The sequence below is a fragment of the Syngnathus acus genome, chromosome 5 (genome assembly GCF_901709675.1).
Source record: "Syngnathus acus chromosome 5, fSynAcu1.2, whole genome shotgun sequence".
NCBI classification, from domain to species: Eukaryota; Metazoa; Chordata; class Actinopteri; order Syngnathiformes; family Syngnathidae; genus Syngnathus; species Syngnathus acus.
This window is the reverse complement of record NC_051091.1, coordinates 8,590,402-8,616,427: the sequence shown is the minus strand read 5'-3', so window position 1 is coordinate 8,616,427 and position 26,026 is coordinate 8,590,402. Positions and strand designations below refer to the sequence as shown.

The 26,026-nt window shown below is 43.1% G+C and overlaps 2 protein-coding genes and 1 non-coding gene across 4 annotated transcripts; all 3 read right to left on the bottom strand.

Moving 5' to 3' along the window:
- Positions 1-475: 475 nt before the first annotated feature.
- LOC119123228 (metabotropic glutamate receptor 2-like) lies at positions 476-20,808 on the bottom strand. 2 transcript variants are annotated; one of them, XM_037252151.1, is made up of 7 exons: positions 19,558-20,808; positions 19,202-19,459; positions 12,567-13,316; positions 4,954-5,791; positions 3,500-4,557; positions 990-1,167; positions 476-886 (listed from the first exon to the last, which is right to left on the bottom strand). In XM_037252151.1, exons 3-7 carry the CDS (start codon positions 13,092-13,094, stop codon positions 813-815), a joined length of 2,676 nt encoding a protein of 891 aa, XP_037108046.1. In that variant the 5' UTR covers positions 13,095-13,316; positions 19,202-19,459; positions 19,558-20,808; the 3' UTR covers positions 476-812. The 2 variants fall into 2 exon arrangements, with proteins under 2 accessions (XP_037108046.1, XP_037108047.1); XM_037252152.1 differs by having other exon boundaries at positions 19,202-20,808.
- trnal-uaa lies at positions 5,983-6,065 on the bottom strand. The gene has a single exon. It is a non-coding gene; the product is annotated as a tRNA-Leu (tRNA).
- Positions 20,809-22,107: 1,299 nt separating the features above from the next.
- Positions 22,108-25,429, bottom strand: LOC119122686 (testis-expressed protein 264-like). The gene is made up of 2 exons (XM_037251155.1): positions 25,239-25,429; positions 22,108-23,361 (listed from the first exon to the last, which is right to left on the bottom strand). Exons 1-2 carry the CDS (start codon positions 25,348-25,350, stop codon positions 22,997-22,999), a joined length of 477 nt encoding a protein of 158 aa, XP_037107050.1. The 5' UTR covers positions 25,351-25,429; the 3' UTR covers positions 22,108-22,996.
- Positions 25,430-26,026: the final 597 nt, after the last annotated feature.

Below are 26,026 nucleotides of genomic sequence, written 5' to 3'. Positions count from 1 at the left end.
TGCTCGCATATTTGTATTTTTCAGTGACTTAACTTTCCTCATCCAAAAGACATACAATGACAGCAATATTTTAATTGCGGCTTTTAATTTTTTTAATAAATAACTAAATAAATAACTAAATAAATAAATAGATAAATAAATAAATAAATCTGTTTTATAAGACCAACCCCGAAGTTGACGCTTAGACGATGAGCATGTTAAAACAATTTGAACACAAGATGGCAGTGTTAAACTACTACTGCTCTTTTTAAACCAGAATTGAATAATGCTGCTGTTTTAAAATGCCAGTCGAGATGATATTGTGTGTTTATCTTGAGAGAAAAGGGCTGTTGCACAAATTAAATTATGCATGTTGTCATAGCATTCTTTGATGACAATCAAATCTATTACGTTTGGCTATTACATTAAGTTCTCCTGAGAAAACACAAACAATGTTCATGATTTATCCCAATAGACTACAAGGGAAATCTTCATATTAATTTAAAAAAACACATTTTATTTACATAAATTACAAGAAAGCACAAACCGTTCACCAAAATCTACATGAAAAACATCCTGTATATAATACATTTAACGGATTCACGATCATTGTTGCAGTAAAAACGAGGGCAATACTCTATGTAACCTTTATTGGCATTAATTCACTCAGTAATTTATTTGAATCGAAAAACAGAAGAAAATAATTGGGACATTGTACTCACAGCACTTTGAGGACAACAAAGTCAGGACAATGGTCCTCTTTAATATCTGAGACACCTGTTTGAGGACAAGTAGTTATCTAATGGTTTACATCGCTTGGCAGAAGATGATCTTCACAAGGAAGACGTCGTGGAGTCCACCACCTCTCGCCCATTACACACCGTTGGAACAACGTTGGACACCGATGCTGCAAAACAAAGACACAGAAGCACAGATTGATACAGAGACGTCTTTCCCTAATTGATTAATTGAAATTTTATTGATCCCCGGCCATCAATTGTGCCACACACCTTGAGAGAAACTGGAGCCGGGGCCAGTGGTGACGCTGAAGCGGGTGGTGGCCACCCTGAGAGTGCTGACATTCTTCTGCGGCTGGAATAGGATGATGTGGACTTTAGGGGCAAAGAGGCAGCCTAGGACAACCGAGCCGCTCAGACTGACCGAGATGCACATCGTAGTGGTCTGCACCTGTAAACACACGGTCAAATTCACTTATTAGAATACCATTGACACTACCATAAAAATATACAATTGTGCATATCTGTGGTCATTATTTTGACACTCTGATTTGAGTGATTTGAATTAGGTACAATTTATGCAAAAGATACTGACACACGTGGAATATTTGGACATTAATGTTATTTACTTCTAAAGATATGTAAACAAGAGACTGCAAAGGCGAAATGGTCCCTGGTTAGATCAGAATCTATTTAGAATATTCCCGCATACTGAACTGCATTGGAACGACTTTTGGGTGACTAATTCACAAATGTTGCGTAGGAAGAGGACAGCAACGTTCTGTTGGAGACGCCTCCTGCTGGAGGATAAAACCATGTAAAACGCGTCTATGCCAGTTTCACACATTTGGAAGTATGATTTTTATGTCACAAAAGCAGCACTGCTGGGCTCAGTATAAATCGTGTATTCGTCTCTTTTCACTGATTTTTTTTTTGTGTGGTTATTGAAAAGCGTTTGAGATGAACCAGCAAGCCAGTCTACAAAGCCGGTATGGACTTTGAATTTTATAGTTGGTTTGGCTTTCTAAGTGTGGAGGTCAAAACAAATCACTATGTCCAATGTACATTGTCTCCATTTGTCATTGGTAAACCTTGATTTGTATTTTTCTTTTTCTTTTAATCTTAGCGATACATTTGTGCAATGTCCTCATACTGCTTTTGGGCAAACAAGAGCTGCAGGATTTCTTCCTGCGGTTGACCCCGTTTGAAGCTCCATTTCCGAGTGCAAGATTCTGTAACATGTCAGGAGTTATACTTCTGTCCTTCCCGTCCGCCCTCGGTGTGATCACGGAGGCGCCGTCTGTGACTGTGAGTGTTTAATCGGTTGTGTTTGCTGCCAAGATGAGATGACCAGGCCTGGCATAAGAGGGGAGACCTTTCTCCCTCGGGGGCGCGGAGAGCAGCTTCAATATTTCATATGATAATCAGATGAGCTATTCATGGCTCAGTGGATTGTATTTAATTTATGTTAACATTTCATGACAGACCACAGTCAAATTTTTCCCCTCGCTGGAGATTTGCATCAGGGTGTGACAACAATTTGAGAAGCGGTATTAAACTCAGGAAACACTAGTAATGTTTGAATACAGCTGACTCTATGCTTCACTTATTATTTATTGGTCAAATTGGTGTCTGATGAGCTCACTCTGGATGCAAGTACCGCACGCTGCCAGCAGGGGCGGAGCATCTCACAGTGGTCCCAGGACGGAGGGCACAGCTGGGGCGCAGCATTCTTGTCTTTCACACTCCATTCCACACAGCAATGTGCAGGGACACAGTGGGACATCCAGTTCCCTTTCTGCCCTCGCAGTCCTGTCTGTCTTTCTCTTTGTTTCTGCAGAGGCTGTTGTGTCAAGGGAGTCTACATCTACCCCCTTGGCTCCCCGATTTGGCAATGTGTTCCGATCCCAGGGGCAAATAGTCCGACAACTTTGCTCACTGATTTTTCTGACAGTCTATCAATTTGGTTTATATGGTGCGTGCTAGCTTAAGTACAATGTTTGGTTCGGAATATTATATGAATTCCGGGATTAGCCACTAGGGGTGCTACAATATTAATGTGATATTTCATGTAAGAGTAATTACTTAACAAGTAACATTTTGACGGAAAACTACCATTACGTAGTTGATATAAAATGGTTTATACACCTCTGAATAAAAATAATAATAATTATGAATGACTCCAAAACGTTTTACGCTATTAAGGTGATAAACTTTAATTTAAAAAAAAGAAAACTTTAAGAAAGGGGATAGTACAATATAAACAGCTGGCAGTGTCGCTGCATAAATGTTCACACCCTCTTGTAACTGGGGAATTGCGTGTGTTAATAATCAACCACTCACATCTAAATTTAGGTTTAATGGGAGTCAGCACACAGCTGCCTCTATTTAAAGCACCTCTGATAACCCCAGGTACAATTCTAATGTGTTAGTAGGCTTTTCCCTGCCCCTTTTTCCCCCACTTGCTTTCAAGCAGAAGCCTAAAGGCATTGTGCAAGGATTAACTTGTATTGAAACTGTTCCCAATCCTCTCCATCTATTCTGAGGCTCTCTGCAGATCACGACTTTAGCTTTAAGATTGGATGGGAAAAAAACCAGACGGAAAGCCTATTAGATCAGCGGCGTTAATCAGAGAAAATTCAAACGGTGGCAGGTATGTGTTAAGTCTCATTTCACACGAGTTCAAATCCGATTGATGAATTCCGAACATCACCAGAGCCCAGGGTGTGTACACTTTTGCAACCACATGATCTCAAGACATGGACATTATTGTCATAACTCACCCTGTAGTCACTGGCGGTGACGTAGAAAATGGGCTGAAACGCCAGCCAGATGATGCAGGTTGTATACATGGTGAAGCCAATGAACTTGGCTTCGTTGAAGTTTTCGGGGCACTTGCGGGTCTTGAAGGCGTAAACCGTGCAGAGGATGATGAGGATGCAGTTGTAGGTGAGCGACATGAGCATGCTGGAGTCTTTGCTGTTACACTTGAGGGTGACGACATCCCTCTTCTCCGGACTCACTTCCTTTCTCACCCCCGGAGCTTCCACGAGCAGCCAGACTATCACCACCACCAATTGGCAGGAGATCAAACCTCCGCAGATGGCCACCTGTGAGGCCGGGCTGATAAATCGCGGCCGCTGGGCCCCGCCTTTAACCCCGTTGAAGATCCGAGCGATGCGATTGGTCTTGGTCAGGAGGGCTGAGTAGCACACGGCAAAGGAGGTTCCCAAGCCCAGGCGGCGTAGCGTGCAAACCGCCGTGGAAGGTTTGGCGATGTAAATGAAAGTCATTGTATAGCACATCAGCACTCCCATCAGGAGAATGTAGGAGAGCTCACGTCCACTGGCTTTCACCACGGGTGTCTCGTTGTGTTTGACGAAGAGGCCAATAACGAATAGCGTGCTCATCATGCCCAGACAGGAAATGCTGACGGGCCCAATGGCCCAGGCATCTTCCCAGCGGATGTACTCCTCGGGTAGGTCGTAGCAACCTGTCAGATTAGCCAGAGGCCACTGTCCGAAGCTGCAGTCGGCGCACGTGAACTCATCCTGCAAGTATTGGTAAGACTGACACGGGATGCAGATCCAGCAGCACACGTCTCCGGGCTGCATACTCTTCACCTCGTTCTTCCTGCAAGGATCGCTACACTGCGAGGTGGGGGCGCCAGCCCAGGGGATGAGGCTAGTGTTGAGGATCAGGGCCTGAGCCCAGTAGCCCACCTTGCGATAGCTGTAGCGTCCGCCCACCTTGTGATAGTGGAAGATGTTGTAGCGGCCGAAGCTGTCTCCGAAGGAGTCAAAGCGGACAAAATTATCGGTATCTGGCGGACGGAATGGTGCTGTTGGAAATAAATGGAGAGAATGTTAAAATACAGATAAGACATCGTAAAAAGCACTGGACAATGTCAACAACATGCGGCCTTTCCCACTATTTATTTATTCATTGTTTGTTCATTCGTCGGTTCAGTTGTTGGTTCAGTCGTTCGTTCGTTAGTTACTTAGTTCGTTCATTTGTCTGTTTGTTATTTAGTCGTTGTTTCTTTCGTTCATTCATTCGTTCATTTGTCCGTTCGTTTATTCATTCATTGTTTCTTTTGTTCGTTCTTTCGTTCGCTTGTTCATTTGGTCATTCTTTCTTTCATTTTTCACACCACTGTAAATGCAGAAAATTCAATATTCTTGCATGAGAATGGATGAAGAGATGAAAACTTTTGGTCAATGAAGACTTCACTCACCCTCAAACTTGGTCTTGAGGATATAGTCCCTGTAAAACTTCCTGCCATTGCCAGGCTTAAGAGCATCGCAGACCTTGGTGGAGTTCGGGCACAAGGCCTGCCTCATGTTGTGCAACGCGGTGGCCATCGCATAAACTGCATTCACCACAAACATAATTTTAGATTCGGGTTGAAATGGAGCCTCTCGCAGCGAGTGCTTCCCACAGCTTAAATCATGAAGACTGCACTGGAATTGGTTCTCCCAGAACTCTCTGAACCAAGGATTCCTGGTGTTGTTGTACGGATGGAGAGCCGTGAAGTAGTCATTAAACTGCGGGATCTGATAGGAGGCCAGCTCGATGGTGAACGCGCCGTCCGCAACGGCTTCGCTGCCCCTCACCACACTCTCCTGTGCCCCCCATCCATCGCTGGCCACCCAGGTGAAGGTGACGTTCATGCGGTTGGCCGCCACCAGGAGCTCACGGGCGTCTTCGCTGCGCGTAAACATGATGACCACCTTGGCGTTGGACTTCTGCTGCAGGGAGCGGATCACGTTCTCGTAGCTCCAGCGGCTCATGGAACGGCTCACCTTGGCCGACGTGGCGATGCAGATGTGGTGGGCTCGAGCCTCCTGTTGAAAGGCGTCGATACCCGTCTCGCCGTAATCGCCTTCCGACGCCACCGTCGATACGTACGTCCAGTTAAAGTAACGGAGGATTTCGGCTATCGCCTTAGCCTGGAAGAAATCTGGGGGCACGGTACGGGCGAAGTAGTCGTAGCGAGTCTTGTCGCTGAGTTTGGCACTGGTGGAGGCATAACTGATCTGAGGGATCTGAAAGAGGCGTAGCAAGTTGGCCACCTGGAAAAACAAAAGGATAATAACATGAATATACTGCTATAAACATATTTGGGAGGTCAAATTAAGACAAGAAGCACACATGCTGGGATATTGAGAACAAAGTAGCACTCTGACGGAATTATAATTTGGCATGAGACTTCATTTCCAAAGATTGGGCCCTAACAGAAGGCCTACTGTTGCTGAAAAATTGCTACCAGGAGTGGGGTTCGAACCCACGCGGACAATTGTCCATTGGATCTTAAGTCCAACGCCTTAACCACTCGGCCATCCTGGTGATGAAAGCCATGCTCCCTGTTATTTGTCCCAAAACAATTATCGGAGTGAACAGCCAGCCGGATAACTCAGTCTCGTGTCCACTATTTCTTGACAGCATCTTCTAATTGTCAACCAAAGTGAGTGACGATGGAGGCCACACTGAACAGAATTTGCTGTAAAACTGCAAACCCTGTCAGAAAGTTCCCGCTACACTTTGGAAAGAAGACATACGTAAGTCGGCGGAAAGGATGACGGTGGAAAGGTTTGAGAGTGAAGCAGAATGAAACAATCATGAAAGTTTGAATATTCTGACTTCAAGGTTTTGTCAGGGCTGCGACAACTTGGACAGCGTGCAAAAGAAGTGACAGACTAGTTTTTGCTCCAGGCAATTCTGAACGCCCAAGGGCAGCTACGCTCATTTAAAGGAAAAGAAAATCTGGTTGGGATTCAAGTAGTGGCTCATTTTCACTCGTATAGTAAAAGCAATCAGCTCAAATACCGTAATGGCGTCGTGAAACTGCTTGCACATAAAAAATTATTATCCATCCAAACACATTATAAAGCACAATATATTTGGTGATGCACATTAAAGTTCAAACTATAACTAACAGGAACCAACAAATAGAAGTCTCCATTGCACAAGCAGACATTCTTGAGTATGTCTTAGATGCATTAGATGGCTCAAGACATTTATGCAGGAGATGAGAGATGAATATCAAATGTGTCAATCTTGCGAAAATTTCCAGGCCTCAACATTTGTTGGGAGGTTCAGCACACACACAAAAAGGAGATGAACTCCCGGAGTCCGGTTTCCATCATTATCATAAGCAATTTAGGACTATTTCGGTCTCATCCGAGACATTTCAACTGAAATGAAAATATAGATTGCCGCAACGCACGAGTGCACATTTCGCATCAGTTCAAAGGTGAGGAAGCCAGGCCAGATGAAGAATGCATATGGCTTAATAATGACGTTTCCGTGGAAAATGGTATTTTTCTTCAAACAGCCTTGGCAGCATTTCTCAACATGTGGCAAAGCAGCTGGCAGCGGTGCACCTGTTCTCTACAAACTCTTATCTGGAGTGGCACCCCCTTACCCTACACACACACACACACACACACACACACAAACACACACACAAACACACACACAAGTCATGAAAAATTGCATAGGAATCCTTTTCAAATGACCGTAGTGACCAAATGGAGTTGCTTTTTAGGTTGACTTAATAGATAATTTAAAGCCTCTTCATTTTTCCTCTAGGATGTTTCACTACATGCTGACTGAACTGTAGGAGACTTTACATGAATTAATAACTCTTCAGAATTTGCTGCGATGGACTTTTTTTCCTTTTTACTTCCTGTGTAATGTGTGGACACATTCTGGCTTTTATGGTTTGTTAGCACAAAGGCAGTCGGAAGGCTGGGAGGGCACCTGCAGGGAAGTTTTAGTTGGATTTAAATCCACTTTAAGATGAGATGGTTAACATAAGTGACTTTGAATTATTGGTTGCACATTTACTTTTGGCTTTGGATTTTTTTTATTGGTTTTTTTCTCTCATTGTTTTAGTTTGTTTTGTCTTAGTCTGTATTTAAATGTTTGAGCCCCCACGTAGCTTGATGAATCTCCAATTGAAAGAGAGGAAGGAAGGAAGGAAGGAAGGAAGGAAGGAAGGAAGGAAGGAAGGAAGGAAGGAAGGAAGGAAGGAAGGAAGGAAGGAAGGAAGGAAGGAAGGATATAAAGTAAACTATGCTGTATGCTAAATGTGCTGACTTGGCACCTTAAAGTCATGTCAAAGGCCATGAGCAACTACCTGTTACAAGTTAATCTTTTTTCGGGGCTTTGTGATATAAAAGAAGCAGAATACTGAGAAAATCTCCTGTAGGGATGTGATGATCTTTTCAACATGAAAAAGCCATCCGCTCCTCCCAGGAGACCCGAGCCGAAGACGTAAGTAAGACATTTATATGACCCAAGTTCTGACACACAAATTCCAATGAAGGAGAACACGTCAGTCGTCATTGGTTGTTTTTTTTTTTTTTTTGCAGTTGCCTGGTAACTTGTTAGCGCCACCGAATGAGGATGTTTTTGATCAACCGCAGCCCCTTCGTTCTGCAAGATGAAGAGCATCTCATCTACCGCAGTCATCTTTCACAGCCCACATTGAATGGAGCAGCCTTTCATACTCCAACATGCATTGAGCACTTCCATTCATTTACAAGGTCAGCTACTCGGAACTGACGCATGCAAAGCTCGCCGCATTATTCGACCAAAGTCCGACGCGGGTTCTGCCTGTACCAAACCGACATCTGAAGGTTTTGGTTGGCAAATGACATATCGGGAAATATTCACTGATCATATATAACGCAAGTGCACAAATAGAGACGTCTTCCAAGCCACTGAATAATCCAATCATATTTGAATTATTTATAATTTCACAAGCACATTCTTTACTTTTATCCATGAATAATTAATTTTCACTGGGCGGCTTTAGTGATACGTTTGATCACTGTTGTTCTTTCTTGGCCTGAAATTGGCACGTTTGACTAATGAGATCGGTATTCATGTCTATCGGCACACGGAGACGACTCTATAAAAACGGCTGGTGCTGCATGAATGAAAAGACAATGCTAGGCTCAGAAATGTAGTTGATTATCCTGCGCCTATATTTGGGCTGAAAATGTCAAGAAGTGCATCCGTGTCAGGTACTTTGTCTTTGGCTAAAGGCCGTACGAACCCGAGGATGTCCGATTTCGTCCGTTGCAGAATCTTTTTGAATATCTCAGTCTCAATAATCAAACAAGCTACAATGGAAATAAATAACACAATTATGAACTTAGCTGTTGTTGCGTCTGAACAACCTTTTTTTTTTTAAACTTGAATTGAACTGACCTTTACCAGCGGGAAAAATAATGAATATTTAGCTATTTGGCATTCCAGATGTGTGCTTCTAATTTGCCCTGGTGATTATAATTTTTTTTTTCCTTTTTGCCCGGGGGCACGCTTTTGCGGCCTCTACTAGTGAGTCATATTTAGCATTGCAGCTCACTATGGGGGTAAAGAAAAAAAAAAAGGGTGGATTTGCTCCAGCGTATGGAAATCAAAAGGCAGGCTTGAGGCTAATGTTCCTGGACTGAACTATGGAATACATCTGATTAGCTCACGCCTTCAGGACGAAGATCCCTAAATGAGGAAAATGCTGATGAAATACTGACAGTATGTCGGACATCTTGATAGATGAAAGCCTTTTTTTTTTTATGTAATATCGGTATGCAAACAACCGGCTGAATATTTTTCGCTTCACACCTGCTTTTTAAATGGAGGCGAGGATTTTCATTGGAGAGTCATTAAAAGATCCCAGATGGCTTCACAGAGTTCTTTAAAAAAAGAAGCATGCTTTGATTGTCAAATGGCTTGACGCCACGTGATGACGGGTGACTCTTCCTCCATCTCATTGCCTCCATGTCTGGCCGTCACAAGTGTTTGTGGATTCTCACAATGTCTCAATATCTTCCACGCGCATCTCTGCCAAAGTACCAGACAGCCCGGCTGCAACCACAGATGGAGAAGACAGCAACTTCCCGGCGAGAATATCGCACAACTCAGGCTCCGCACGCAACTCCGTCTGTAGCGAGGCCTGCAGCCAGCGCCGCCTCCGGAGCTGCGATTGTCACACCGGTGGCATGGCAACATGCTCCTTTTTTTGTGAAAGATTTAGAAAGCACTTGCTACCTGTCAGTTCAGATTGCTCCCACCATGTCACCATGGTGATCAGGCTCTTTTTAAATGATGGTTAAATTGCAGTAGAGCTGCCTGATCCTTACACGCTAATTGACTCAATAAAACTGCAGCAAAATCTTCCCTCACTATCATCGAACATGTACAAATAAAATTCTGAGCGTCAAAATATGGCCCGCGGGCCAAATGTGGCCCTTAGTGTAATTATATTTGGCCTGCAAAGACAAATTGTGCATTGACTTTTTCTCGATACAATTGTGAAATACAAATACAATACAAATTGTCTTCACTTTTAGAAAATAGAGATGTTGCTACTTTCATCTTTTTAAAAATCTGAACAGTTTTTACTCGTCTCTGATTCCAAAACTAGTTAGTTTGTTGTGTAGTCTATGCTGTATACAATATGAGACGTTCATCCATTTATTTAGGTTGACAGTCATAATGGCCCTCCGAAGGAAACTATGACTACAATGCGGCCCGCGACAAAAACGAGTTTGACACAGGACAGGGAATGATACAGGTCCAACAATCGGTGGGCACAAATACCCCCAACATACCCCAGGCGCTGACAATACACCACATTTGGCGCTGCCTGAGTTTTTTTTACTAAACAAATGAAGTTACCCGGCCAGTGAAGAAAAAAAAAACCCTCATCGTGACTGAGTGAAAATAAAGAGGGCCATCCACGGCGAAAAGGGGAACAGTATCCCGCGGTGCTATCCTGATCATCAGGAAGATTCACCGGGAAGGTCAGGCAGACCTGAGGCTCATAATAGTACATCCATAAATTACAACAAGACAAGGGCATTCTCTAAGGATCCCCAGATACAGGGTCTCACTAAAATTACACCTCATTCATCAAATCCAAACTGTCGTTTACATCAGGAATCCATTTTTGGTGCTCTGGATTCTCTTCCCACATCATTTCCCGGGAGGCTTCCTATCTGTACAACGTATCATCGTGCTCCTATGTAGGTTTTCCGTATTTCTTTTGTGAGTCAAAATATTTGTTTTACAACTGTGGAAAAAAAAAAAGAAGCTTTTGTCAAAGAATAGCTCCAAGGAGTTTACGTGGCTATATGAGGAAACAATTGATGGCTGACGTACTGATGGAGCTTCACAGTGATACATATGGCGCGGTTATATATATATTGGCTCTGACATGTTCTCCTGGCCTCTGTTGTCAAAAAAATAAAACTAACCGCAGTTTCTCGACCTTTGACCACTGAAGTTCAGTCATCCATGAGCCCAAGGGAAGAGTTCAACATTTGAATAAAAAAAAATGCCTCGGCTGTACGAGATGTTTCGTTTGACCAAATAAATGCCTCATCCTAAAAAGACGCCTTCCACATTTCCACCAAATGGATTTGGATTATTTAGTTATGATTTACTATGCCACACCCTCCATGAATTCATTAGCCTTTCCACTCTGTACTCTAGGTCAGCATATTAGATGAGCTCTCTCGTATAAAATCGTAGTAGCAGAAGAGTATGCGGCTCACCATTAAATTCTACTGAGAGAAAAAAAAAAAAGAACCCCACAGCATTTTTTATTTAACATGGCTTTTGTTTTTCCTCACATATTGCAGCGCAAGAGGCTGGTTTGGCTACTATGGGGAAAAATTAAGATATAGCATATTTGATCAAATCTAGCTAGATGTGTTTGTTTAGCTAGAATACATTTTGCAACATTGAGGAAACAAAGGGGGACGATTCTGCCTCTCATTGCATTCCATTGCATTTCAAACATGGCTATGAGGTTCATTCTTTGAGGATGTTATTTACGCCCAACATTATTTCAAGCCAAGTGAAGCCTACATGATCAGCTGAGGCAGAAGACGTGGGCCTCCTCTGCTTGAAGTTCACGCTAGATCTGTGCATATTTACACAAGCGAGCTTCTACGTGACATGCCGTCCCTTCTCACAATGAGCCGAGATCACAAACATATTAGAGCGCCCAAGACTGGAGACCCAATTAGCAGAGCTTTCATCGCATCAGCGCGAGAGAGCCGAGCGGGGCGCCGCCGCCGCCGCCTCCGAGAGTAAATCTGCCGTCACTAGTCATCCTGTCAGCCAAATCTGCGCACAACATCTGCAGCATGTCAGCCTCTGACAGCCCTTCAGCTCAAGTGTGAATTACCGGGAAAGAAAATGGCATGCTCCAAATCACATCAGGTAAACAGATCCTCCCTGTGAAACGGATGGACATTACCAACCAGTGTAACATCTCGCTAGGTGTAATCACAGATGCTACTTTAGTGCAAATAGGCACTCTTAGGATCATCCATCATGGTCTCTTTTCTTACTATCGCTACAGAGCCAGTGGTAAAAGCTACTTGCTATGCTTCACTGATCACAATCTGAATCATCTTTATAGGCCAAGTATGTAAAAACACAAGGAACTCGTCTCTGGTTTTGTGAGCCACACCAACAATCATCAACAACAAAAACAAGATTTAGGAGTCCGGATACTTAAAGATGCGAAATCAGCCATCGCAATTCATCTCAGGCTTGATGAATCACGTTGCACGTGCTAAATGACTCGATTTGCATAGACTACACACAATTAACTCTGCAGTAATTCAGTGCTTTTGGCAGGGAGATGCAATCCTGGTTGTGCCTGGGTAATCAATTTCTACATCTGTTTGGGAGTGCAAATAAGCTTGTAGTGAATCTCGCCTTGTAAAAGTATGGAGTTAAAATATTTTGACTGGCAAATGCATTCGAATGTACTTCATTCATTCCTAGAATTTCATTAACCCTAAACACACACACACATACCTGAATGGAAACGTCGCTGTACGATCCTCCTATAACTCCAGAGATGGCCAACGGGACTTCATCATGGATGGCGTAGGATCCGTCGGGGCACGTGTACTCACTGTCGTCCACTTTGGTGAGTGAAGCCCTGACAAACTCCAGCGACTGCTCCAGAGCGTACGTGTCCTTGGAGCACGTGTCCAATATATGAGCTCCTAAATGAATCCCGGGCAAGATGCGCTCGTCCCTGTTGATTTCATCGAGAGCGAGCAGCATGGCTTCCAGTCGCTGGATTCCTCGCTGAGCGTTGATCTTCCCGCAGTCCTCGGCAGCCTCACCTTTCTGGTGCACGGGGAAGAGACCGCCGATCATCAGATCTCCTTCCAGCGTGATCTCTTTTTTGGAGTCTGTGTTGTAACCAACCACAGGCAAACCCTTAGAAGCCCGGGCCAACAGAGTCACGCATATGACCAAGGGGACCATGTGGGACAGCCAGAGGGGTCGGGGCACAGGGCGCACCCCCAACACTGGGGAGCTACCCAGAGACATATCCCTGGTCAGAGCAAAGTGCTGACTCTGCTTTTTTTTTTTGGGCGGGGGTCAGCGTTTGATCTGCTTTGGATGTGGCAGCCTCTGAAGAAGAACACAGCGAGGCACAACGGCACCAGATCTCACAGCAGCACCAGTGTTTTTATTCTGACTGAGGCCATTGAAAGCATCGGTGGGATCCACTTGCTCAGTCTCCTCCTCTGTGCTTTTTGAGATTACAGCCTGGAGATCAAACGGAGAGGAAGTCACTCACAGTCTCAGATGCAACACAACAATTTCTTTGTCTTATTGTGGCTGTGGGGACCCCGTGAGCCATTGCGTGAGCAAGGTTAGCGATAGGGTCGGAAGAGAGGAAAAATTAAGGCAGTAGATGAAAGTAAATTATTATATTGAATATTTTTATACTAAGCACTGGCTTGTGTGCCAGGCCAGATTTTTCTGAGATTTTTTTTCCCACATTTCCCACCCATCACCTATAGGAAACATATAGTAAATGTTTATCAGTGTGGTTTTTTTTTTAAAAAGAAAAATATTTTGTTTAATTTTGCAAACTTCACAAGATATCAAGGGTTGCTTATCAGGCAACAAACCGTTACTGATATTGTCCGAAACGTTTTATGTCTTCAGGCCAACATTCCATCAGAAAAAAACATACTGCCTTGGTGAAGACATTAATGAGCACTAAAAATTCTTAACAACCCATAAAGATGCCCCTCTGGTCCATTTAGAACTCCATGGTAACACTCAAACAAATTCTAATCTTTCCTTAATCCCCAATGCAAAAATAAATGTCAATGCGCAACAAGTGTCTGATTAGCTTCATCGCTTTTTAACAACCATTACGAAAACCAGAGTGGTGAATTCCGGCTGAGTACATCTCCTCAAACTAAACATTCTTTTATGTGCTATTTCAAGCTTTCGTGCATCAGTGTTATGTTGGGAGCAAAAGCAGATCCTGTTAATACACTGCAGAGGCGAAGGGTTATTGTTCTTTGTCTCCACTATTTCTGCCTGGGTTGCCCAGAGTCCCAGAGGCTTAATCAAGCAAGAGGTTGACTGTGGGTAAAGTTTTTATCGGAGTAAATCATTGAGCCAAAAGGATTTGTATCATATCCAGAGTCTCAACAAATCAACTTGACAAGACGTGCAAATAATTAACTGCACTGAAGTCATCAAGGTTGCTAAAAATGCGAATGAATCATTGCAAAACACAGAAAGCTTGTAGATTAAAACAAAATAAAAGCTCTCAGTAGGAGTTAAGACTGCAGACAAGATTCTTTTGGGGTTTCCTCTGTTTTTCCTGTCTTCCTCCATCCCTCTCCTCCCTCTGCTCGTTGTTTCCATGGAAACTTGCCGGTAGTTGGAGAGGGTGAAGCGCAAAGTGGAATGCAGACCAAGACAAGTTGGTGTGTCTGGCCATGCATGGTGCTCGGTCCTCTGGGGGAACTGGTGAGAGAGCGTACGGCGTGTCAACTGCCCCTACTCGCCCCTCGTCTCGGCTTCACGTCTGCTGTCATTAAAGGAAAAACTATCAGCATCACATATGCTTGTGTTTGCTCTTGTTATCTGTACATGGATTTGGAGAGATATTCTTCCTGTCACCGGGTCTCCTCCACATGGTTGGTTGGTTACGATATCATAAAACAAAAAAGCCAGGCAAGGCGACAGCATGTCAATGTCAAATGCTGGTTAGGACTGCATTCATGATTTCATACGCTCTCAACTTGAGTTGAGCGGAACAAACAAACAACACCGGCGGGGAAGCACAGACCAGAAGAATACTTCTTGCCCGGCAGCCCACATGCAACTTTTAATGAAAAATGAGAGGTGGCATGTTGCATTAGACACAAAGTGTGGATGTCAGATGTTTCATTTGCTCCCTCAGCAGCTTGTCAACAAGTGGAGCGGTTGACAGCGTAAATGGGTCAAGTCACTTCGACTTCCCTCGAATACAAAAGCACCAGCAGACGGGAGCGCCGGCGTTGTTACACAAGAAGACTTTTTCATGTTGCAGAATGCGCACTGCAGCTCGCCGAAGTACGAAGCTTTGCCTCATTAGACGCACAGGCGGGCAAACAAAAACTTGGGAGATTGTTGACAAAAAAACGTTTCCTTTTTTTTTTTTTTACACACTGTATGTAACAAGACAACAAAGGTAATGTTGTGCGTCGCTACAAAGCCTCAAGAAACAATGGTGGCAAACAGATTTGTGGCTGTCACATTTGCAGCCTCCTTCCCAAATGTCGACAGCCCCAGGAGGCCTCCGAGCTCACCAGTGGATTCTCTTTCTCTTTGCTGGCTTTGTTCACTCCCACGTCTGTGCTCTTTTAATATTTTTCTCTTTAGTGTTCTTTCGAAGAATAGAGAGAGAGAGAGAGAGAGAGAGAGAGAGAGAGAGAGAGAGAGAGAGAGAGAGAGAGAGAGAGAGAGAGAGACTATATCTATATAATGTGACTACATTTGTAATTTCACATGTAGCCGTGGCTAAAAAGCGAAGCGTGGAGAGTCTCTGTTGTTGTTGAAATGCCTGAGTGTAGGCAATGATTATTAAGAGTCTCTCTCATTTCCTCTTGCCTCTTTCCTTATACACAATTTCAGTTGCCTGCCCAAAAGCAGCTAACATTTTTGATGCTAGCTGAACTACACTGTTTTCCAGCAACACTGAATGAAATAAAACAATAGCCTTGTTACAACTCCATAAACATCACAGGCAACCTTCCCGGGTCTCATATTTTGCCTTTTTGAATGAATTTTTACAAAATTTCGACTAAGCTCCACTCAGTTACTGACACACAGCCAGTTGTTCATTGTTACTTTTACAAGCTTATGAGTTCAATAAAACACAAGATGCTGGTTGCACATATACATTTAAGACGTAATATCCAACCAAGGATTATTGCCTGCTCCTTTTTTTTCCCTCTCCTTTTCTCCTCCTGTGTGACCGTCTTTACTTTCTTCAGCAGATGGCCTTTTTTAATTCAGGTGCATAAATCCCGGCAGCCTCTTCCACACTTCAAGCCAGACTGTGTGAAGGAATGGCAAAAGTGTGTGTGTGTGGGGGGGGGGGGTTGTCAAAAGAAAAAGAGTAGAGAAACAAAGCAGCAGAAGCAGCATGTGGGCGGAAAAAAGGAGATGAAGAATATTGAGGTAAGGTTTTGAGAAAGACGTCATTCAGATTTGATTCTTATTTCGGAATATTCATATTAACAAGGCCAATTGTAGCATAATGTAAAGCTTTATCACACGCGGAAAGTGGAAAGAATCACAAGTAGGACCTCCCAAAAATCACATTGTACGCATGCAGACAGAAAGACTTGTCTTGAGTGGGCGGGTGGGTTAGTGGAGCTTGTTAGTAGGAAGGGCAGATGAACGACTTGCCGCTGTTGCCGACATCACACTCAAATATAAATGTCACACAGAAGACATGAAGCTGAAAGAAAGACTGTCAGAATTGAAATGTTTGCATGTGGACTCAAACTGGGTCAACCAATCCACACCCAATGATGCTCTCATTATGCAAACAGTATATATAATTTCTCCTTGACATACGATTAAACCTTTTTAGTTCCCATGAAAAGATACTACATGAATTGAAGTTATTTATTATCACAGGCTGAATACAAAATAAGAGCACTTGAGGATTTGTCACCCGTAAAACGTACATTCTATCGATCGTGATACGGCTGCTAAATGTCTAGAAATGATTGAAAAGATTAAAAATGTAATATATGTAATGTATTAAAACTCAAGGCCACATTATGCTTCAAGTTGTTGCAAGTACAGTGGCCCTAGTGGGTCAAAAAGTGAAAAGCCGTCAAATAAAAAGCAAAACCAACTGATTGTGACACTTTTCAAGAGATATATTAACATAAACTATTCTCCGCATAAATCACCTTGGAGGTGTCAAGTTTATTCCGTGCCGCCTGCTGCCACTGATCATCAAAACTAGGAAGCGCCTCCCGAAAAATAACGCGTCTGACCTTTCGTAATAAGGCCAAAGATACAATTAGCGACGAGGACCTTCAAGTTGAAACTGTGTCATCACACATCTCCACCTGGTTGCCATGGTAGCCAAAGTATTCCAGGACAATTTAACCGATCCCTCACTGCTGCCCCTCCCCTAGCCTTACCCACCTGGAAAAAAAGGGGGAATCCCTTGCATGCGCCCTTTTCCTCCTCCCACCAGCCCCATTTCACCTTCCTCATCTGGCTGTGTCTCACACAGATCGTTACTGCAGAAAGTGGCACAAACTGTGTGATGGATGGACGGCACTTTTGTTTCTGAGACGCACACTTTTTATTGTCTTTTGCCTTTTTGTTGTTTTGCATAATTCATCATCCCTCTGCTACATAGAAATGATGTTCCAGGGAGTTACTGTAAGGTATTTTATATTTTTGTGATATCATTTGGAATTCCAGCAATAAGTTATTTTTTTTCCATTGGATTATCAAGATTTTGTTACGCTGTCAATCTTACAGTGCTTTATGATTACATTTTATTACCATTTTCATTGTAGACATTTTGAAATGGTTAAGCAAAGCCATAAAAGTAAAGCTTGACAGTTCAGTCTCGGTGTTGTATTGTGCAAATATGGTCACTGTAGATTTGCTAAAATAGTGTCTTGCAGTAAAGTTTAAAATCGTCTATGAGTGATTCTCAAGGTAGGTGGTGTGTGGGCTCCCTCTATTGGTACAGCATCATGGAACTAAAAGTTCTTTCATTTAAAATGTGCAGTGATAGTTCAGTTGTATTTAACTTTTAAGTACAATACATTTTGACTCAATATTTCATCGCTGTTTTCAAGTAGCAATTTGATTTAATTTGTACGTAATACATTTTGAATTATTATCATCTTGAATTTTTGAATCATTTGAATTATTTAGCTATTTTAGTCGTGCTTCCTTCATTTTGTATTCCATCGGTATTTCAATGAGGTGGTATGCTTGGTGTAAAACGTTTGATCTGCTTAATATCATTCATTGTTAAATTGGACAGTTGTGAGCACAAGGGAAGGAATTAGATGAAAACTTTGCACGCACATAATGAGACGTAGTCATTCAGTGTCAGCACACGCATTACTTTGAATCCGACAGACTAGGAGGTCATTCATCGGAAGATTTTGGCGCCTTTCCATCTCACTACACATCTCACCTAAATGTTTGTTCACTCTTTTCTTTTCAGGCATCATGTACTCACTGAAACTAATTTCCCCTTCATTTATATTTACAGAATGCACATAAGAGCACCAACAAGCTTGTATATTAATGTGAGGATCTGTCATTGACGACGGCAGATGTTACGTGGGCATCAGGTGCACAATGGAGCAATAAACACACACGTGCACTCAAGTGGAGCTCGGTGACTACTAGAACAACACATCATTGTATGAAAAGCCACACATAAATGTACAAAATCAGCCCAAATAGAAGCTGCTTTCAAGTCAACTCCGCATGTTGCAACTAAAGTGACTCCAAATAAACAGTATGAGGGATATTTCTTTCTAAGTGAGTGATCCTTCAAGCCAAACTCAAATGTAACAGGTGACAAGGAGTGAGGTGTTTTAACATTATGATAGCCGGGAGCGCACACTCTTCTTCACATATTTAAATAATTCACCATTATCACCTTCTTCATGAAGCTTGTCATCACTCTACACATCCTTTGGGTTTTTATTTCTTTATGAATCAGAAAATATATATTATTTGCTTAGCAGTGGCATTTTCAAGCTTGATGTGCACTTTAAACCTGATAATCATTTTTGATATGTGTTCCGTTTTATTAAGTGGGGAGATGATGATTGATTTTATGAGTATTAACTACTCAGCTGTGAGCAGCAAGAAATATCGTTTATTAGTTTGTCTTTTCCCACTGCAACAAAAAAAATGTCCTATATTTTTGTAAAGATCTTAACTAAAAGCATAATTAAATAGATTATGCGTTTATTGTGTGTGGTTGAATGCACCCGCAAATAAATCCCCAATCTCCGCAGTCCTAAATATGTATTGTGTGCGTCATGAGAGGGTGTGAAGAGGCTTCACCAAGAAACCGAACTTGGACTAAGCAAAGAGAAAGATAACATTGGCATGCATCCATAGAGACTTCTTACCTGTGCGGGCTTCCTCAGCTTCCAGCGGGCTGGACGTGCAGCGCAGATCCGGCGCACATCGTCCGGAGCGCTCTCGAACGTGCGGAGCGAATGAAAAGGTGGAAAGAAGGAAGGCGGGCTAAGTTGAGAGAAAGAGGCGCGTCTGGCTGCGCCGCTGTCCGTGGTGCTGCACACGAGAGCCGCCTAAGCTCCTGCAGACTCCTCCGAAGTCACATTTCACCCTCGACCCGCAGCGCAATCGACGCCCACTTCATTGATCTGACAGTGAGGGGAGGGGGGGAGCCTTTTAAATAATAACGCGCGAGTTGGGAATTGACTTTTTTTTTTTTTATATTGCGCAAATTGGAAAATTCTACCTGTTACTCCACGAGGTGCTGAAATGATCACTTAGACAAAAGCGAGCCCGACTGCAGAGTCCACCCAGCAAGGCTGATGCAGTGGAGAAATCATTATTCTAGGAGCAAACTAGGTTGTGGTGTAACATTTAAAGCTCAGAGCAACCACAATGTGTTTGCATCGAGATGTTGACTTGCAAAGCAGAAAATCTTAAGGAGTCGCACTCTATTTGTGCAGGCGAGATAGAAAAGACGGTCTCTTTGGAGACTGCACATTTTTAATTTGGTCTCCACAAACACGTTGTGACACGTTCACGGGAGAGTGTGAGGTCAGTCCCAGATGGCCCCGGTGCGCGCAGGGGTCGCACGTCTCCCCCCCGCCAAAAAAACAAACATCACAAAAAGTGGCTTCACATACGCAGTCTGAAAAGCACACGTCGGTTTCCTTCACTTTCTCCAGCAGAGATCTAATGAGATTAATATTTAACATCGCAGGGAGGCAATCATCTTCGTGCCCTGGAAGCTCGAAGACAGCCCAGTGAGTTTCACTATTAATTAAATCACTTGTTGGCCCACTATGTCATCAGCGCCTCTCCCAGACTGACTTTCATGTTTAGCCTCAGGCTAGACTGGACTCAAGTGTGGAGGACATGCAGTGAGGAGGACACGCATGAGGACACTTTGTGTGGAAAATACAGAAAGAGGACATGTGATGAAGTGATTCATGAGGACATATAGTGAGGACATATTGTCTCGTGGACGGGAACACATTTATAGAGACAATCTGGAGCTGAAGGGTATCATATGAAGGGTGCAAAGCGTGTGTGGATTACATATTGAAAATGTACATTGGTGCCTTGAGATATACGTGAACTGACTTACAACACTTTCAAGTATTTCAGCTGATATATTTTTATTTTATTTTGAGTTTAACACATCAGAGTTTCATGAACTATAATTCTGGGACGGATTGATGACATGTCCATTCATTTCAATGAGGAAAGATGATTCAAGAGTCTTTTAACACATCTCATGGCAACAATGTAGATTGCAGAAAATGCAAAAGCGTGAACGTGTAAAGAGGTAGAAAGGACATATTGCTATACTATAGTAACATGCAAGTCGAACATACCTTGTGGAAGTAATGTGTTGTCCAAACAGTAAGAACATGTGACCACTGGCGGAGTTAGGATTTTTTCTTTGGGGGGGCGGTTAAGAATATCAGAGGAATTGTCTGCAAAACATTTCTTTTATACAATATTTCTTGGGTTAATCAGACCATAACACATTTTTCTAAGTGTTTGGACAATTTTGTTAGTTTTTTTTTTCTTGGACACCCCAAAATTATTGCATTTGAGCATGCGTGTGTACTATTCCACTGTATGTAGTTAAAGATGTGATAGAGACCTGCAGTGAAAATAATATATTGTGGATATGCAGCAGAGGATATTGATGGGAGTCTGTCCTCCACACCTCATTGGTCAGAAGCAACCATGGCCGCTCGGTCACATAAACATCGCAGAGTTAGTTAAAAAGCTCTCGTAGCTAACATTTATCCACATGAAACCACAGCGGAACCACCGGTGACATGATTTATTTCAAGTGACTTTCTCACCGAAGCCGCAAATAATTATCACCCAGACTAGACTGCACTTGCGAGGAAGCAGTTGTAAAATATTTATTTCCCTCCCCTCTTCTTAGTTAGTTTACAATGTTGATTTCAAAAAGAGAGAAAAAGACAGGGAGGGTGCAAGAGAGAAGTATTTGAAGTGTAGGTCATGCTGTTCATTAAGCAGTACAAGAAGGCAGTAAGCAGCTACACTGCGGCCGTGATGTATCGTCACCCAAATGTCAAAGCCTTCGTTCAAATTCTGACCGGGTCAATGCGGTGACTGAATTTAAAGTTTGGGATATTTGTTGGACTCCTATTACAAGAAGCATTGAAGGAGCATGGGCAAATTTGCTTGCGATTGTCGTACCAGTGATGGTTATACAGCAGGGGTGTCAAACAAATTTTTTTCGAGGGCCGCATTGTAGTCATAGCTTCTTTCGGAGGGCCATTATGACTGTCAACCCAAATAAATGTATGAGCACCTCATATTATATACAGTAAAAGCTACAAAACAAACCGACAAATAACTCGTTTTCAAATCAGATGAGTAAAAACTGGACCAAAAAAAAGATATTAAAACTGAAGATAATTTGCAATTCTAGTCATGACACACGAATTTGATGCACAATTTGTTTTCGCGGGCCACATAAAATGATGTGCCCCCGGGCCTTGAGTTTGACACCCGTGTTATACAGTCACGCGCCCCCCATCCCCGTCCATTTCCCCGTTTATCAAGTTGTTGAATTGCTCTTACCTAAAAAGATTAAGTGTTTTTTCGTGAGCCTAATAAATTATGAGAAGCTCATCAGCAGCCGCCGCAGCTTCATCCGAGCCCGACCACCGCCCACAATGCACCGTACAAGACAAAAAAAAAAAGCAAATGTCTTCAACACATGTGGCTTTGTCTGATAACTCTTTTACAGACCAAACGCATACCAGAGCAATACGCGTGACTTCCTTTAAGGCATTTTTGATGCTTTATTATTACAGGCGCGCGGACACGCTACTGTACATCATTTCCATGAGATCGTTTTAACAAATGAATACTGATGACCAAATGTGCTACTTTTTATCGGACTCTTCATTAGGTACACCTGCACAATTGAATGCGGTGATTTTTTTTACATTAGTCTAATGAGACAAATTCTACCTGTATAAAATGAATGGGGATCATTTTAGACTGAGTCAATTTACCTCAATGTTCATTTTTGTGGTTTGCTGGGATGCTTCACAGTCGTGGCATGTGGTGGTAGTAGTACTCCACCACTGCCAGCTGGTGGCACTGTATCCCCCCCACCCCCCCCCCTTTTCAATAATGCTCGTAGGTCAAATTTTAAACGAATGTGTACAAATACACAAGTTGTCAGACATTAATGCATTGAATAAAAATGGAACTAATCGGTTTGCATTAACATAGAATTACACAGCATTATACAATCAAACCTCGGTTGACGAAAACAAATTAAGGTCATGAACTGAGGTTTGACTGTGCCTCGTCTTTTTGTCGCATACTGCTAACCAAAACCACAATAAGAAAATACTGTCAAATCGATGCTTCCCTAACGGAGCCAATCAGAAGTCAACACTGCCTTTGAAAACAAATCATTTCGAATACAATAAGTTTCCACAGGTGTTTCTCCAGTGAGACCTTCAGGTATATGGCACATGTGACCGCATGGTTTAAATATGAAGATGTATTGTTTTCATGATTAAGAGTTAATAAAATGAACTAAAAATTGCTGTGAATGGGTTTAGATCCAGCGACATGGTAACATGGTGACCAGCAACAAGAACAACAACGAGACGCTCTCTCGTGTGCCGCCGTTAAGTGGCCAACATCGCTTCTCGTTACTCCTTGCCGTCATCCCCTAAAGGCTCCTTCTTCTCCACCTTCTCCTCCTGTAAAGGTTCACCAGATTTTTTATCGCCACCCGCAGGGGCCTCCTCCTCTTCCACTTCCTCCTCCTCCTCCTTTACCGCCTGCTCCTCCTGATCCATGTCGAGCTCCTCGAAGGACGAGCCGCTGGCCAGTGAGCCGTCCGAGCCTCGCTCGCTGCCGTCTCTGTGCTTGACGTCTCCTTGCGCGTCCACCACGTCCCTCAGCGGGAGAGAAGAGGCCAAGGAGGCGGCGGTGGACGCGGCCAGCGACGTCTCTCGGCTGTCCCAGGGAACGCCGCCGCTTCCTGAGCTGGTGTCGCTGTGAGAGTCAGCACCTAAGGCGACGCGGGAGGAAGGCAGGAGTGACTAATTGATTAAGGAAAGTGGTGACTATGCATTAGAGGTGTGGTGGTCAAGATCCAACCATTATTTTTATTTTTTTTGCCCCATTTAATAAAAAGCAGTGATTCAAGGCAGTGTCCCACTATAAATTCCACTGATCAGCAAATTTTAATCAGAGATGTCTGATGGAAAAAAACAATGTTATTTTTTCCCCCCATCTAATTTAAATGGTGTGTTTCTCATCACTTGGCCTGGAAAGAATCAACAGATCAGAAGCAGGTGGAGTTCTGAAAGCATTACTGGCTGATCATGTGACTAGAAACGTCCATCAGCGACGCAAGCGTGCTTACTTGTTCAGCATTGCATGCGGTGTTGTCATAGTGAGGCAAGCGATGCCTAAATGGCAATATGCTACAGAGGATTATGACGGCCATCTTTTGACCAGCTGCTCCCCTCTGGGCACACACCTCCACCATCCCCTGTGCACATATCTCTATATACAGGCTTGTGGAATTTTATTTTTATCAGCATCTAATACCATAGCCAATTTCAAAATGGTAACTCGTCTAATAATTAGACTATCAAATGACAACAAACAACAGAACAATAAACATCTGGCAATTCATAAATCAAACTCCACTCACACTCCAGATGGCTGTCACGAACACGGCACATGGTCCCAAAAAAAAAAACACAAGTCATGTCCAGACTGGGTCCCATCACAATGTAATTATCACATGGGGTGTTCTATATGAGAAGTTCATTGGTGTTATTCATCGAGGGGCTGCGAAATGTTCTGTTGATGAGCTGGCATGTCCCAACAGCAGGCGATACAAGCGGATGCTCTTCGCTGAGGTGCGAATGGGATTTATGATGAATGCAGATGATCTTTGCACATGGGATCGCATCCACGCTCCAAGGACATTTATGGAGAAATCATGGCTCTGTTTAAAGCTAATTGGCTGGACGGCCCTTCCGAGATGGTGCTTGGACATGCGGGCTGGATGACCCTCAAGCGGTTGTAAAAACACAACCTCGGATGAAAGCCAAGTGGACCTCTCAAAGTCTTTTGGTGAAGTTTTCCTAATTCCGTTGCTAAATTGGCCCCATTGGGATTATAATAGCTCAGAACCAAGGTCTTGAAGATCATTTATTTTTAAAAACGGTAGTAATGTGAGAAGTATATGGCTCTCAAAATGAGATGGAAAGTTAAAGAGTAGGCGGCGGCCATTTTGCCACTTGAGGTCGACTGAAAATGACATCACAGTTGCCAACCAATCACAACTTAGCGTCAGAAAACTGGTGAATACTGCTGAAGTATATTTTAATGTGTTTATTTCCGGTATATTTACTGGGTAGCTATGCGCCTTGGAAAACTTTCAAACTTTCTAATTTCAAACTTTTTAATTTGTTCAAAAGATGACTTGTGACCTAACGCATGCAGAATGTAAACCTGCCATCATCCGCGCAGTCATCCAGAAAGCCGAATTATTTCCGGAATTCACAAGGCCAGAGTGCAGCTCAGTCCATCAGTCCTTCATTTAGTCATTTGTACTTGTTGACAGTTCATCCAGGCGTGGACGCGTGATGGTCGCTAATATCACATTGCGCTCCATCACCCGTACACGGCGTGACAGAACAATTACAAGCTCTCATTTATCTCCACGTCCTCTGTGATTACGGTGTCAAACGCTTTTTATGTGTCGCCGCAAAGTGACGCCAGCTGCCGTCACCGCCGGAGCACACTTGAACCGCAGTCACCAGTAATCGGCTGTACGAGCTCTCAAGAAAATAAATGAACACTTCTCTCGGAATGCGCGATGACTGATATTGGACACTTGACTGTGTCTTCCATTGTGTAAAATATTACCTGTAATGTCAGTTCCTCTGTCTTCATCAGAGTCTTCCTCTTTCACATCAGCTTTGGCCTCATCCCTCATCTCGGGAACAAAGAAATCCGTCTGGCGGGACAGTGGCATCATATAATTGGTGACGAGCGAGCAACAAATTTCAATGCACGGGAAGGCCGACAGCTTCCTCTCCTGGAAAACAAACGGAAAAAAAGGAAAAGTGGGACGTTAGATGCTAAGGTGTTAAACTGCGGAAAAGATAGTGAGAAGGGCCTCACACCTCAAATACATGCCACACATCTGGCATAACATTTGACTGAATGCATTTGACAGATAAAGTCGATTTGCTGACACTTTTAACATTATGTCCTCGACACAGTACGTCCTCCCATGTGAATGCATTAAAGTTGTATGTACGAACCACATCTATGTCTCTACATTTGTACTCTCCAATGGTACGTATGGGATGTTTAGAAATATTAGACCATATTTTATCCATACAGTACATTAGACCTGCACATTTCATCTTGGTGGTGAGAAGTCAGCGTGACATAATGTTTTGCTGCTCGGTTTGCAGAACGGCGGCGGAATGGTTTCGTAGGAAAAGTGTGCAAAATGACAAGCCTGGCAGAACTACAAACTCTATTATTCAATGCTGGGTTTTGCTCGCCAAGCTAGCAAGAGCACACTCACAGGAATTTGCATGCTGAATCGAATTGTTTGCTATCTTTTTGGGGGAGGGGGGTCACAGTTTTGAATATTAAAATTAATATAATGTTGGCTGAAAAGGCACACAATGTATTTTGCA